The following is a 15,890-nucleotide window of genomic DNA, read 5'->3' as shown; positions in this document are numbered from 1 at the left end:
ATTCTGTCAGTCAGTCATTCTGTCTGTCCCACGTTTTTCAAACACTCTGTCTGAATACATTGCTCTTCTTAATGGGTTCAGTTGACTATTTAATCTGCAGTTTCCTATGACCTGTATCCCAAACACACACCATGTGAAACTGTATGTGGGCAACTGTGCACTCAATGGGTACGGACTAGTACATATATATATATATATATATGTATAAAAAACAGATAAACTGGAATTTATTTTTGCACAGAATGAGGACGACAGATTTCTTTCCCCTATCACTTACACTGGAAGCACATTAGGAAGAGATGTTTTAATGGCCAGTATGAACAGGCAGATTACAGCAAGCAAAAGGTGTTTCAATGTTCATATGGGCATGTCAGCATTGTTGTCAGGCAGACTTGAAAAAAAGTAAACCTGTTCTTTAAAGAGAGGTTTTCTCTGCTAAGAGCAGCAAAGGCAGAAACGTTTACTCAGGATAAAAAGGAGAAATAGATGAGAACTAAAATAATTAAGGCTCAGAGAAGGAAGAGAGGTCACAGTGTGCTCTGAGTAAGTGGAGGTGACGTTTGTGTCCAGGCTGTGGCCTTTCAGTCGATTAGACAGCCGGCTGTCTGATTAATAATGAGAATGGGCTCAACTGCCAGCAGACACAGCCATGCTAAATGTGCTAATGGCATTCGTCTTCACTCCGGAGCTTCACGTTAATCCTTAGAATGAGCGCTGCTGCTGTTTGCCGCGGACATGCTAACTGGACTAATGGCATTCTCCTCCAGCCGCCACGGTTTCACTCCAGAAACTTCAGTCTCTATAAAGACAATGGCCCTTCACATCTGCAGTGTACAGCTGGATAGAGAAGAGGCTGACTCAGTGCCTGCCTGAACCAGAGCTGTTAGAGTCGAACTTTTCTGTTTTCAGAGAGATGATCTTACATTATGCTTAACAAGCAGTAACATGCTTTTCCCAGCAGAACTCTAGTCAGCCAAAACTACAAGTACATTATGAGAATTTCAAATGGCTGGCTATGGCACATTGTGTTATCAGTTTAAAATATACTCTGGTGCACGCACAAGTAAGATGAAAACAATGGATATGGAGTTTTATCATTTGGTCATGAGACCTTGTTGTTTATAGTCGATTGTATCCACCATAAAATGTAGAAAATGAATCATTGTCAAAAATATTGCCCCTACAGTTATAATAGAACTGTACCAGAACTAATAGAACTGTCACTGCTGTGTGTAGATACATAACTCAAGCATATTTCAAGTGTCTGTGAGTTGATTTCCCTACTGTACCTCTGTGAAATCAACTGATCAACAATGGTTGACTGGAAGGTAGTAGTCTTGAATAATCTACAACACTACAGCATGCTTTGGAAAATGTTGGTGCATGTTACATTTTTTTTATCCATATCAAATAAATTAAATAAAATGACAACAGTGCCACATGCAGTTCTTTTGAAATTTGCGATTTTTTTCTCTGACTGCATTTAACTGTGTCAATCAGTTAAAACTAAATTTCACAAAAACTGCAACCAGCAATCCAGTCATCAGAAAAAATGCCGACAAAATGTCTGCAAACCATGGATACATTACATTTACACATTATTATGTAGCGAATACATGGGGAAACTACATTTATGGCTGTGGTTAACATGTGGTTAGGTTTAGGCACAAAAAGCACTTGGTTTTGGCTTAAATTACCTGTTTTTGGTGGGACAATTGGCACTGGATATCTCAGTAAAAAACAACTGCTTTTCATGCTGTTGTCCTGGCAGTAAAAGCAGGGATGTCTTGATAAAAAAACACAACTGCTTTTCATGCTGTTGTCCTGGCAGTAACTGTAGAGCTGTGTCAGAAAAAAAATACCGCTTTTCATGCCACTATCCTGGCAATAAAATCAGGGGTGTGTTGGTAAAAAAATAAAAAACTTCTCAGACCACTATTCTGGCAGTAAATGCAGGGATATCTCCATAAAAAAAGAACAACTTTTCAGACCACTATTCTGGCGTTAAATGCAGCAATGTCTTGGTCAAAAACAATTGCTTTTAATGCCACTAACCTGGCAGTAAAAGCAGCCATGTCTCAGTAAAAAATACAGCTTGTCATGCCACTATCCTGGCAGTAAATGCAATGATGTCTCTGTGAAAAAAAAATACTGCTCTCCATGCTACTATCCTGGCAGTAAAAGCAACTATGTGTAAGTAAAAAAATAAATACACTATAACTAAAAAAAACCAACAACGATGAGTCGCTACAAAACTGATTGATGGTTAAACTGATTCAGCACATATGAAATGACATGCTACAATCTCAAAACAAAGTGTACATCCAATAGAAAGAATGATACCTACAGACAAATTACCTGTGCGTGACCAACATCTCAGAAAACACAAATGTATCGATGCTTTGGTAACAATGTTATAGGAGCGAAGTAAAATGATTTTTTTCTGTCTCAAAAGAGTCTACATTTACTCTGAGTGTGAATCAGTTAACCTCTATTTGTTAGATACAGAGCACATCCTGACCTGATGTTATCTGTGTGAGGTTCATATGGCTGGATTAACCTGTTAAGGGGCCCTGGGGGCAAAATCGTTCAGCTGGGCCCCTATTACTGTATCACCCAACCCCCATCCTAGTTGTGTTAATCAGTTCTGGGGTTTATTAAACAGTGAAAACAAACATGCTTGAAACATACTTGTTAGTTTCTGATAAGCCAGCAAAAATACACTGTGGTTGGTAGAGATGTCAGCAATTTTATTTAAACTCTATTCTTTGAAGTCTCTATAAGTTGACACAAAGAATTTGTATGTCGTGTGTCATGTTTTGTCCCTCTCACACGCATCCATATGCTCATACTCACACACACACACACACACACACACACACATCCACACAACCATTCCTGCACAGTGTCTTATATCTGCCTGTAAACAAGCAGAAAGACACACGGGCAAACACACCCACACCCCATTCCACTTGAGAGCACATATAGAGCATGAGAGAAAAATTGTACAGTAATTTTACACAATAAGAGTCCAGCACATGTCCTCCCTCTCCACGGCCTGTGGGCAAACCAGTTGTTCAGGGCCTCCATTAGCTCGTCCGTTCACAGAAAACATGTGTCCATCTGCTCCGGGTCCTTTGTTGTGAAGAAAGCCAAGCTGTTTTTTTGTTTTGTTGTTTTCTTTTTTTCCACCTCCTGTCCGTCCACTCTAAAAACAGCAACACTGGCAGCATGGAGACCAGCCTCGCAGGAGTTTTTTTTCAGCATTAAATTCAAAAGATTGTCATCATAATGCTGGAATGTCTTACTACTACAATCTACGCTTAGATAATGGTACTGTACTTTAGAGCCTCAGAAAAGATCTTAAATAGTCCACTTCTGTTTTTGGTTCTCCATGTTCTTCTTAATCTAAAAAAAGTACAAGATGATTTGTTTTAAATTCTACTCACTAGATAGAAGTTAAGTTAAACCCTGTGAAAATATTGAGATTCTTGGTAAAGGCACAATATTCAGCCATGAGGAAAGAGCACACTGCTACTATTGTGTCCTGTAGAAGCCTATCTGGTTTTGCTGCTTTTTTTGTTGAAAGCCCTGATAAGACAAGCTGTCCACACTTGTCCTAACCTTCGAGTTGCCGTGACTACACTGTAAAAGTTTGTCATCAACTGGGAAACTTTGTGGAAGAAAAAATGTATTACTTTAACCACATAGATTTTGTATCTGATTATTTCTTATTTTCTTTTCTTATTTTGCAGTCTAAGCTATGCTTTCTATCAGTTATCCAATCTGGGAAAGCGGGAAGTCTTTTTGAAGGACTTAAGATTTCTAGAGGTTAACTTTGGGAACTACCCAGTTGATATTTTTCAGTATTTCTTATCATATAGATTTCAACAATTAATTTAGTGAGCAAACTGTTAGCATAACTGATAGAAAGGGTGGCCAAAGCTGTGGAAACAAGGCCCAAGTTGGACTTTAACAGAGCTCAGCTGATGATCCATGTTCACATCCCATAGTGTACAAACTCACTCAGTGATCAGAAAAATAGAAACCCTGCCACACCTGAAGAGGTGAACCCTCCTTTACCATTTACATATGTCTCTACCAAAGCCAGTAACTTTGATTCCTTGTTTGCGTTACAGTGGGCAGATGACAGAGAAAGCTGACAAAATTGTGTTTCACTAAGACTGAATAGTTTATGGGCTTTAAACAGGCAGCAGCTTCAAAATGAAACAATGGAAGGACTAGAAGCAAAAGAAACCTCAAACCCTTAGGTCTACCAAGAATATGTAAGAAAGTGACTCTGGCCAGAACAAGAAATGACACAAACACACAGTCTACCTCTATAGGGGTGTAACAGCAGACAGCCACACAGGGTGCCTCTGCTATCAATGGTAAAGTGCTGAAAGTGTCTCGTAGCTAAAAAGAGCTCAGTATCCCAAGAAATGATGTCCAAATTGGACAAATTTGTACCTCATCATTTAAGCCTAATTTTGACGTCTAGTGCCATGCAAGAAGTATGGCCTTAGGTGTAGAGTTTAGGGTGACTTTAAGTAACTATGCCCTTTGTATTAACTCTAACCATGATCTTTCCCTGTCCTCAAATACCACAAGGTCATGAACCAAATGAGGTTGTAAGTGAACATGCTTGTGGGTGAGTTGATAATGGTTTGGAAGGTATTAACTACCCATAGATTGACACTTTGATACCAGAACCCAAAGTATAGGAAGGCCTTAACATGGTTGCAAAATGGATTAATCATGATAGACATTTTCAACAAAATAATGCTTCCCTGCATGTCAAAAGGCATTTTTGGACCAAACAGTTCTGGGGACTCCCCGAGAGGAATCGCTAACATGACATAAGCCGGCCAAGGGTTGGTGTAGCAACATCATGTTATGTCATGTTATCAAAGATTCTTATATTTTGTTTTGATGAGTCTAAATCGCATTGGATTTCCCCCCGTCAGTGAAGCCTGTCCTTCACTGTTGGTCCATTTGTTCGTGCTTTCTTTTATGTTTTTCCTGGTAAGAGCTGTTTGTGTTGTCTGTTGTTTACATAGCTAACAGCTTCTTAAAAATGGCAGTTGCCAGTGCTGCACTGGCTCATGGGTTGAACCAATCACCATATAATTATGTAAGGTTTATCTTGTTATGGAAGAGTACCTTGTCTGAAATAGGAGCTAAAAGAGTCCCAAAAAATGCTAAGAACTACGATCGTTCCTAGTTCTTGTGGTGCGGACGTGATAAAAGTGGGGTTCTTAGAACTATTTATTAGAATTATGAAAAAGTTTCTCTGATCCAAAAATGCCTAAAGAATGTCCAGGAACTATTCAAGGAACATTTAGACGGGATGACCTCATCACAACACATCAAGTCATGCAATAAATCCTACTGACAACTTTGGAAGAAACACAAATGCAGGCTCCATAGAACACAGGTCCATCCATCAGCCTTGGTAATGTAGAGCTCTGGTGTCAGCATGGTTATCTTAAACACCGGCACACGACAGGGCCATGGATAATTCACACTAGGAGTGCCAACATTGTGCTTACTCTGAATGATTTCAATTTTCTGGTCACCAAGTGTATACGCACGTGTCTCTTTTAGACAATCCATGCTGTAGCCCTGCTTTAGCTTATAAAAAGGCTTGTGGCCAAAAAATGTACAAATATATTCAAGAAAAAAAACTGAATTAAAGACTGGACAAACATGAAGAATATAATGTTTCCATTCAGATCATGAGGTCTCACTGAATGCTTTGATGAAAATGTCACGAGTCATATTCTACTGCATTCACAGTCAACTAAACACCTATGGGAGATTTTAGAGTGTTGGACAGCAGTCTCCAAATGAGGGAATATGTTCTGCAAGAATGATGTTCATTCCTCCAGTGAAGCTCTACAGACTTTGAGAATCTACATGACAAGCTGTGCAAAACCTGTTCCTGAGTTTTTTGGAGGAGGAGCACTTCACTAACAAACAGCATGTAGGCTTTTCTTTTTATTTGTCACCCACATGTAGATGTTAGAGTTGTTTAGCTGAAAGAAATGTCTCCATCACACAACCTTAGACATGAACTTGGATTGCCACAGATTAAGTGGGAGAAGAAAAGCCTTCCGTCCAGCATTGGAATAAGTTTCTGCCCAGAATGCTTGTACCTTTCTTGTGCAGTCAACAGCCATTATACGACCTTTATTTAATCAGGTAATCTCACTGAGATGAAGATCTATTTTGCAAGAGAGACCTGAGTGCAGCAGAGAAAAAGAAAGCTGTGCACCTCCCTCCTCTTCATTTACAGTTTTCAGCACATAAGATGGTAACGTTTTGCTGTGCATGGCATCTATGGTGTGGTCCAGATTAGGGTGAGACTTTGGTTATGGCAAATAAACTATTGTTATGGTGTAGGTATGGTTAGGCAACTAAAATGCTTGGTAAAAGCAAATAAAGGTTAGGTAAATAGGGTTGATTAGAAAGACAAATGTTAACTGCAGGTCTGTGAAAGAACACGAACTCCAATCTCCTGCATGAAACTCTTGCAACTTGCTATATGCCACTTCAATGACCTCTTCACCGTACATATATGCCAGGACCCAGCAGAACACTGCACTGTAACAAGATAATCAGTGTTATTCATTTCACCCGTCAGGGGTTTTAATGTTTTGGCTGACTGGTGTATACTGTAAAGGACGCTCAACTTCTGGCATTGGCACAGAACATGATTTGTGAGGTTTTGTCCAATATGGAAATAATTTCTAGGGACACTGGGCCAGCTATTACACTTTGTTTGATGTTGGTCATACCTACTCTGTCTGTCCTCACCACTAGTTTGTCCTCAGAAATGTATTTTGAACCTGACTGTAGGACTGGAGCTGGAGCAAACTTGAACTGGGGTCTTACAACTGATCCCTAACCCTAAGCCTTGATAATGAGCTGAAAGGCAATCCACTGAAAAATAAATTAGAGTAACAGTGACCTCAAACTTGCCCTGTAATTATTTAACACACTGAGATGGATAACCCTCTATGTATTTCTAACAGTTATGAACAGTATATTTTCAGGTATCTGACAAAAATGTTTAATAATAGTCTGTAACACAAAATGTTCAACACCAGCAGCGAGTTTTATCAGGGCTTGAAATTTTAAATGTGATTTTGAAAGCATGGTGACATCATTGGTCATTCTTTACCTGATTTCTTTTAAAGAAAATTACATTGTACATGCTCACAGACACTGTGAGAATATCATAGATACAAATTCGACTACATTTTGTTTTTGAGAAATTAGTTGGAGTTCCAATTAACATCTGTCCTGTACTTACCTTATATGCAATGATTGTTCGAAAGCATACAGTATAATGATTATAATACAGAGTGGCTCAGTAGAGCCATGCAAAGCTTTTTCTTTTTTTTTCTTTTTTTACAGAACTGAAAAGAAACTTGTCAAAAAAAGAGAACATGTCATGAAAAGCAATCTGACATGTTTGTTAGCTCACAGATGGCTTTCAGAGAAGGATTTCAACACGATGCATATCCGGCTCCACAAAAATGACCTCAATCAGAGCACTGACCTTAAATCAAATCAGGACTATCTTATTACGGTGGAATTCAACCAAACGTCTTCTGTTAATAAGCTGGATGAGCTTCAGTCACAAGATCATGTAAAAACTGTTATAATTACCTACTTGTTTTGCACTGGGCTTCCTTTGCTCTTGTTTTTGTCTTAAGCAAACAAAAAGTTGTGTTCCATTCACATGCAAAAAGTGAGATAACGGAAGGTAAGAAAAAGATATAGAACAAATGAAAGATCATTGCCCATAATTTTGGAGTCACCAAAGTCTTTTTGGCAAGTTTGAACTTAGAAATACCATACCTTTACTGTGTCTTAAATTCCATTATTTTTATCTATCTATTTTGTATGGATGAGTACAGCAAAAGTGATAGGATTTTTAATAAATTATACCTCTGTTATATATATATTTATATATTATATATTAAATTGTATTTACATTGTAAAGACATCCAGTACTACTCATTCCAAAACAGGATGTATACAAATGGACTGAACGCTCCTTCGTTTTCATTGCTGTACAAGACCTAGGTAGCTTTTCTATCAAATCATTAGCAGTAGTGCTGCCACAGAGGCCCGCTACTGCCACCCTAATGGACATAGTAAAGCCAGTAGACCAGGTTGAAGAAGGTGAATGCAATTGGGAAGACGACACGGGACCACTTGTCTATGGCGTTGACGTCCGTGAGGTCGGGGATCTTGACTTTGAGCTGCGAAGCCCTCCTCCGCAAGCGGCCCTTCTTGTGGCCCATTGGCCGGTCAATGGCTGGTCGTCCATACAGGTCTCGGCTGGTCATGGGCTTACGGTACTGTATGCTGGCACTGTCATAAGAGAACATGGTAGCCCGAGGGTCGTTGAGAGCTCCCATCATATCTGCTCCACCCATCTCACTGGTTAAGTTGGTTAGGAGGATGTTGCCATGAGCATCAACCTGAGGGAGGAAGTCATCAAAGTTCCTTCAATTAATTTTGAAACAAAAACTCAAATAGATGGCAAAGTCAAAGGCTGAGTCCCAAACAAGTAGCGCCCTATTGAGAGAAAATGTGTGGAATTGATCATTGCATCGTGAACTGCCCCATACAGGTTAGACCTTTTCAGGAATGGTTTTTAATTTTAGACAATTTAGACAAACAGCAATACTCGTAGTTTGGAGGGCTGTCGTGAAAACCACTTTCTGGGATCTGGAGCACTAGGAGTACTCAACAGCAAATATTTGGCCACGAAGGATGTGGGGGTATGACTTAGCTAGACATGTCTCCATTCTTGGCTGACATGGACAGTATGCAGCAACATGTCTTTCAGGTTTTTTTTTAAAGATTCTGTTATTCTACACTATTGCATATTTGTAACCTTGTAAAGTTTGGTTGAATGAGGTCCCATGTATCTATACATTTCTTTGTGACATTGTTCTTTTGATGGGTAAATTGTAGACCTACATAAATGCTCTTAATAGTAGGCTAAGAATCCAGGACAATGCCAGAAATTCATATTTCCCAATGTATAATTATTTATAATATCCAAATCACAAAATTGAAAACAAAAATACCTACCCAATGATCATATATCAGAACAGTTAAATATTTGGGTCCAGCCCTATTAGTTTGCAGAACAACTTTGTTGTTAGACCAACACATTTCAGCTTGTGGCCTTCATCAGGGTCATCTCCATACATTTCACCTGGGAGGCAGCCTTTTCATTCTACCTTTGATTGGAGCTAGTATAAACAAGTTTGCCTATAGACAGGGCCAGACAACAGGTCCTACAACATAGTTACTTTAAAGAATACTGAATAAGTGTTTTATTGAAGTGAGAACAAGTGATTAATAGTATGCAGGATTCTTTGGTTTTTGGATTTCTGTTACCTGAAAATTGTTACCTTAAAACTAAGCTGCCATTTTCACACCATTGTGAATCTGTTTCAATCATACACTCACAATAGTACCAAAAATAAGCCTGATTAAATGGGCACTGTAAAAGTGAGAAATAAGAAGACACCCACTATAGTGGTGGATTATTGATTTGCCAGGTTCAGTAGCCAGTCAGACAACTCTCATTCAATAAGCCTCATGCAAGAACCTCTTGTATGACCAGATATGTTTTAAAATGTAATTTACTGATTGGGTCAAAGAGAACTTGAATTGCATAATCTGAATAAAGTTAATGTTTCTGGGCTCCATGTCATAAACCACACAGTATGAAAACTTCACAAAGCCCCTTTCCCACCTGCACTTTGTTGCTCTCCAATCTGCTCTTGTTCTCGTTGTTGGACTTGGCAGCCTTTTCTGCTACCTTCTTCTGTAGGTGAGGACCTCGGCCAAAGAAGATGTAGTTGACAAAGGCGTACTCCAGCAAGGCCAGAAAGACGAAGACGAAGCAACCCATGAGATAAATGTCAATGGCCTTGACGTAGGGGATCTTGGGCAGAGTCTCCCTAAGGTGGGTATTGATGGTGGTCATTGTCAGCACCGTGGTTATACCTGTAGAAAAGCAGAGGGAAGGGACAGTTAGTAGGAGGTCTTTTGGTAAGACTGCATGCTGAGAGAACATCATAGCTACAGAAGAAGAAGAAGGGCTTTCCTTTATTACAAAACAGCCTTCATATGCAGGCCGTGGCTGTTAAAAAGGATTGGTAATCATTTCCATTGCCAACATTTCTAGCTGTACTGGACTGCAAACCCTCTGACATTCTCTTGTTTTGTTTTAGTAGGAGGATACATGTGGCTATGGAGATAAGCAGATCAGCGGATTGGTCAAGACTTTAATATCTTGACTCATATGAAAAAAGAATGCCATGACATTTTGTAAAGACATTCGGGGTCCCTAGGTGATGTATCTTTGGTGATATCCTGACTTTTCATCTCGTGCCACCACCAGGGTGACCTTTTGTGGTTCAGATTGAAATGTCCACTGGACAACTATCAGATGGATTTACATGAAATCTAGTGAAGAGACACATTTCTACCTCAGGATGAATTGTAATGCATTGATAATCCTTTTTTTTTTATCTAGCACCACCATCAGGTCAAAAACATACTTTCTTCGATCCACCCATCCTATTTCATCCTCTTATCTGGGGCTGGGTCACAGGGACGGCAGACTGATGAAGGGACTCCAGGTTTCTCTCTCCCTTGCAGTGCTTTCCAGTTGCTCCTGGGGGATCAGTTGGCATTCCCAGGTTAGACAAAATATATATATAATCCTTCCAGCATGTTCTGGATCTACCTCGGGGCCTTCTCAGGAGGCCTCCTGATCAGATGCCCTTTTGACCCAAAGGAGCAGTTGCTCTACTCCGAGCTCCCTGTGAATGTTCGAGCTCCTCACCCTATCTCTGAGTCCAGCCACCCTACAGAGGAAACTCATATCGGCCACATGGATCCGAGATCTCCTTCTTTTAGTCACTACCCAAAACTCATGGTCATAGATGTGATTTGGGACATAGATGGAGCAACAAATCCTGAGCTTTGCCTTTCACCACAATGGTCCAGCGCATTGCCTGCATCACTGCAGACGAACTGCCGGTCCATCTTATGTTCCATTTTATCCTCACTAGTGAACAAGACCCCAAGATACTTGAACTCGACCGCTAGGAGCAGTAACTCCCTCCCAACCTATATATTTTGTTTCATTACCAAATACCTGCAAAACTAATTATATCTCCATCAGCCTTAGCTGTACTTTGTGTTTGTGCCATTAGTCTTGTTGCTTTTCATTGTGTAGTGATTGTCACATATTCTGAAGCAAGCACGCAAGCAAACACATACATATCTTAAAAATATAGTGATTAAAGTAAACATATTAATTTGTTGTTTTGCCAAGTCAGGTAAGGATGGAAAGTCAGGCATGCATTTAGCTTAGTTTAAAGAGACTGGAAGCAGGGCAAACTGCTGAACTGCTACACTTCATTAACAGTCTCAAAAGTCAAAGTAACTCAATGGAATGCATGAGCAGAGTTCAAATCCCAGCACTTGCCTATGTGGCTACTTGTATGCGGAAGTGTTTTAAATACTAGGGTTACAGAGAAAATGCCTGTATTTGAGATGTACTGAGCATTCGACTGGATAAATGAGACTTGGATTATAACGCATGAATTGTATGAGAGTTGTAAATGGATGCTTTGATAAACTGTAGTTTGCTGTTGTAGTGTGTTCTTCCTTTACTTTAAATCATCAAGAATGTTTGCTATTTTTGGATTCTGTGTTCACCACTGAGGCATGCAAGAAAAAAGAGTGTGAAAAATGTCTCTAATATGCTTCCTAAGGGACACAAATTAATAAAATCAATACTGATTTTTTCATATGACTGTGGGAAAAAAATGCAAAAAAGGTGTTCCTCAAAATGTCATCCTTTAAATGGGAGTTGAGCTGTATTGCTTTGTTGTGTGCAATCATATGCAATTATATGTTATAACTTATAAGTGAAAAGGTATCTGTCAGTGATGTGAAAGTTGGGTTGGGACATTATTAAGTTTCCCTTCCCCTTTGCATCCACTCAAACAAATTTACAGTACTGTTGCAGATGGCTAGTGCTTCACATAGGACAAAAGATTCCTACAAAATCTACCAAAGTGGTTGTAATTACGAGGCAGTACTGCGCTCTGACTCACCTCTGGTTCACAAACAGACACAACCCAAGTAATGGAAGACTAATAATGGCTATTATAAACAGTGGAATGGATGGGCATTTGACTTGATATGCCTTTGTCGCCTCAGTAACTCAGGCCCTTCCAGCAGGCCAGCTCACACAGAAGCTGTAGAATGGAGACTAATGATCATAATGTGACTGCAGGATGGCCATGTGGTTAGAGGAGAGTAGCCCAGAGTGGTGACAAGCAATATCTGGTACTCCATAATCTTTCACAAAATGTCCACCACACAGTTCCCAAAAGTCTGGCATGTTGACCTGATGATGGCACTAGATTAAACCAAAGTTATTACGAATAATTCTCCAAATTTTATGGCAATCCATCCAGTAAGTCTCTAATTCTTTCTTAGAAGAAATGCTCTTTCTGTCTTAATTCTTTAGAAGAGGCAAAAGTCTCTCCAAACAGATCCAGATACAGTTCACATGTTAGCACCAGGTGAAAATGGGATCTATTCCATTCTATTCGGGCATGAAATTTTGAACCATTTGGAGCATTTTGACCAAAAATAGATTGGTTCTGAATCTGGAAAGATGGTTCCCAGCTGTAACCAAACAAATAGCAGGTTTTCCTCAACCTGAAGTGGGCGTAACATATTCTACAGGTTAGAAAGAGAGGATGGAGAAGGCAACAATGGAGAAGTCAAGTGAGAAGTTGTCGTCTTATCATTAATATTTGGGTCATGCTTATGTTTTGCAATAACAGAACAAATGCTTGCAGGTAATCAATGTGATCTTCCATGGTTCACTACATATTGTAACACCGAAGTTTCAAGAATCTCAAACCAGAACCAGAGCTTATCAAAATTCGTACACACACACACACACACACACACACATATATATATATATAAGTAAGTATAACTACTGGTTAATACTGTAACATTCCTGAATAATGTATATTGGGTGTGTCACTTGCAAATGTGGCTCATGTGTGAAGTGAAAATGTTGATTTTTCAATGTACCCACAGTCTTAAGAGCTCCATCACACTGTCAAGGGGAACTGAGTCTGCCTGGAGGGCTTTTGCTCAGTACACTCTGCCCTGAGGGTGTTTGCAAATGAGCATTCAGACAAGGCAGGCTGTGTTTACAAGCCAATAGTTCCCCCGGAGGACTGTGTGCTCAAGCGCATGCGAGAGCATGATCCTAAAAAGGTACCCATATATTTAGGGATGGGACCCTACATGGACTGCAAGGATAAGGCTGCCATTATTTTTCATATTTGTTGTCAACAAATCCAATGGAAAGACCAAAAACAAAAATGTGTCTGTTTTAAAACCTTCTGACTTCCCTGCTCTGTCTGGGTCTCATAGCCTCAAGCCCACTGGTTTCTACTGAAGGTGTTTATCAAATAGCACACAAAATTATAGTCTTATTTTTAGCCTTACTAGTTGTGGGCCCAGACTGAAACATCTTGACCTACCTGGCCCATAGAGAAAGAATTTGACTTTTCATCTAGCAATTTCATCAGGTCAAAATTTCAATTGCTACAGAACTAATGACACTCCCATCAGCCTCAGCTGCACTTTTTGTGTCCGTGGGTGCCCCCAAGAACAGCAGTGGACGCTGGAGCCAATTTGACACAGTGGCCAAACCACAGAAGTACAACTTCTGGGTCCGTCACATGATGCCACTGGACCCCTCAAAAAAACGTTCTCATAGAACAATGTGCAAGACACATCTGTAAATCAGTGGATCCATTGTTTTTAGCAACATAACCCTATTGGGATTGGTCAGATAACATTTTGAAAGTCCAGAAGAGCCATGTGATTAAATCATTTTATCCCCATTCAAGTTATAAGAGGGTTAAACTGGACGTTAGCTGCTTGGCTGGTGGAAGGCTAGTGCACTTTCTCTATAGGCCCAACAATGTGGAAGATCTAAGTAATTTTATACCCAGGAAGTTTTTAGCTCATAGAGCTGCTGACATGACTGTAGACTGTTAAGGACAACAGTAAGGTTGGGTATGACATGAGTCAAATTGCACCCACTTTTTTACCTGTGGTGTCTTTACATTAGCTAATCAGGATATATCACTCTCCTGATCTCCAGTGCTTCCACATTTCTTTGGATTGGCACATCCCAGTGTCTGAACCATAAATGACACAACACCCTACAACCCAGCCAATGTGTATCCGTTTGATTAATCTTTCTCCCTAGATTACCATCTCTCTGTGGATTACAATCATTATTATTACTACCCTCTGATTTACAGGATAGTATGGATAGTAATGTACAATAATGTGAAATTGTGAGCAATTTCATGGAGTATGCATCTTGAATAGTTGTTGCAGCAAATGTTCTGTGATGGCTCAGACTGGTGATTGCATTTATGGTATAGCACTTATCCACACCAATGATCTTTAGTGCTTTTTCCTGGATGATACCTAGCTGCCCAAAAGTGGTTTGTGAGGCATTCATCCATGCAAGGCAGGAGTACTCCATGATGCTCCTGAGCTGGGTTTTGTAGACGTTGACTCTGTCTGTAGAATCTTGTTGGCCAACTTCTGAAGTGCTCCAAAATGTTGTCCAGCAAGTTTGCAGATGTTAGACTGATGACTTATCCACTGGAGACTCCTGTCAATACACAGTCGAAGAACTTCCATCTCCTCACTGAGCTTGCATTTAGTGCTCCCACAGAAGAATTCAGGGTGAGATGGACTTGCTGTGGACACTCTGTGGCTTGAACGTGACCTTCCAGGCATCAGACGTGACTTTCCAGGCATTTCTGATATTTTCCAGGTGTTTGTTTAGGCTTGCTGCCTCCTCAGGCCCATTTGATGATGTTATGGGTGCAAAGATGGTGGATCACATGTAGAGAAACATGCTGCTCCAACACTGTTCCACAACATCATCTTTGAAGATGGAGAAGAACAACGGGCTAAGAATGGATCCCTGAGGTACTGATGCATTTATGGGGCATGGTGACAAAGACTGACCAGACGGCACAACAAATTTTCCTTGAAGGTAATTTTGTAGCCATGTGTCCAGTTATGCTTTTGACATGAGCCATACACAAAGGCCACTGTACCAGACCTGGTAAAATGCGCCTTTCATGTCTTGGCAACAATGCACACTTCATCGCTTTTGTCAAGGATGTTGTTCCACGTCTGGGACTAAACTGTGGGGAGGTCAGCTGTGTTGTGATTTGGAATTAATCTAAATTGTTTATTGGAGATAAGTGTAGGAGCAGTACCTTTAGAAAATGTTTGCACTCGTAATAAATTTAGGGGCACCACCCTCCTATGGAGGGAAGCGACTAATCAAATTAATAACTCCGGAAACCAATTTTTAATTCGTCAGTACACTTTTCAATCATGAATCAATCTCAATACCTGCATTATGAATTCTTTATACAGTGATCTTAGTTCCTGCTCAAAAGAAATATTCACAGACAACGACTTGGCGATAAAGGAAGATTTATTTAGGCTAAATGTTTAACAACTGAGTAAACAGTAAATGAGGATGATATGAAATAACACAAAATCAACAGTATGTATGGATTACGACAAGAGGTAACACTTTTGTTGGTTATTTAGTTTGGTGATAGTGAGAAAAAGTATATGACTATAGATAAGTAGCCAGAACTATAACTATAATATTATTACTTTCAATAATGTTGTTGTAAGCTACTGTCATTACCTGCATCTCTCTCTCTCTCTCTCTCTCTCTCTCTCTCTCTCTC

The 15,890-nt window shown here is 39.8% G+C and overlaps 1 protein-coding gene across 1 annotated transcript in view; it reads right to left on the bottom strand.

Annotated features, from left to right (window-relative positions):
* Nucleotides 1-6,647: 6,647 nt before the first annotated feature.
* Nucleotides 6,648-15,890, bottom strand: part of gabrb1 (gamma-aminobutyric acid type A receptor subunit beta1) — a 96,735-nt gene continuing 87,492 nt past the window's right edge. The window contains exons 8-9 of the mRNA XM_050062347.1: nucleotides 9,791-10,044; nucleotides 6,648-8,498 (exon numbers count right to left, since the gene is read on the bottom strand). Of these exons, the coding sequence (XP_049918304.1) occupies nucleotides 8,157-8,498; nucleotides 9,791-10,044 (596 nt within the window). The 3' untranslated portion in view covers nucleotides 6,648-8,156. The remainder of the gene's footprint in view (nucleotides 8,499-9,790; nucleotides 10,045-15,890) is intronic.

Source organism: Epinephelus moara, chromosome 14, assembly GCF_006386435.1.
Source record: "Epinephelus moara isolate mb chromosome 14, YSFRI_EMoa_1.0, whole genome shotgun sequence".
Classification (NCBI taxonomy): domain Eukaryota; kingdom Metazoa; phylum Chordata; class Actinopteri; order Perciformes; family Serranidae; genus Epinephelus; species Epinephelus moara.
The sequence above is the reverse complement of the archived record's forward strand: the minus strand, read 5'-3'. Positions and strand labels throughout refer to the sequence as shown.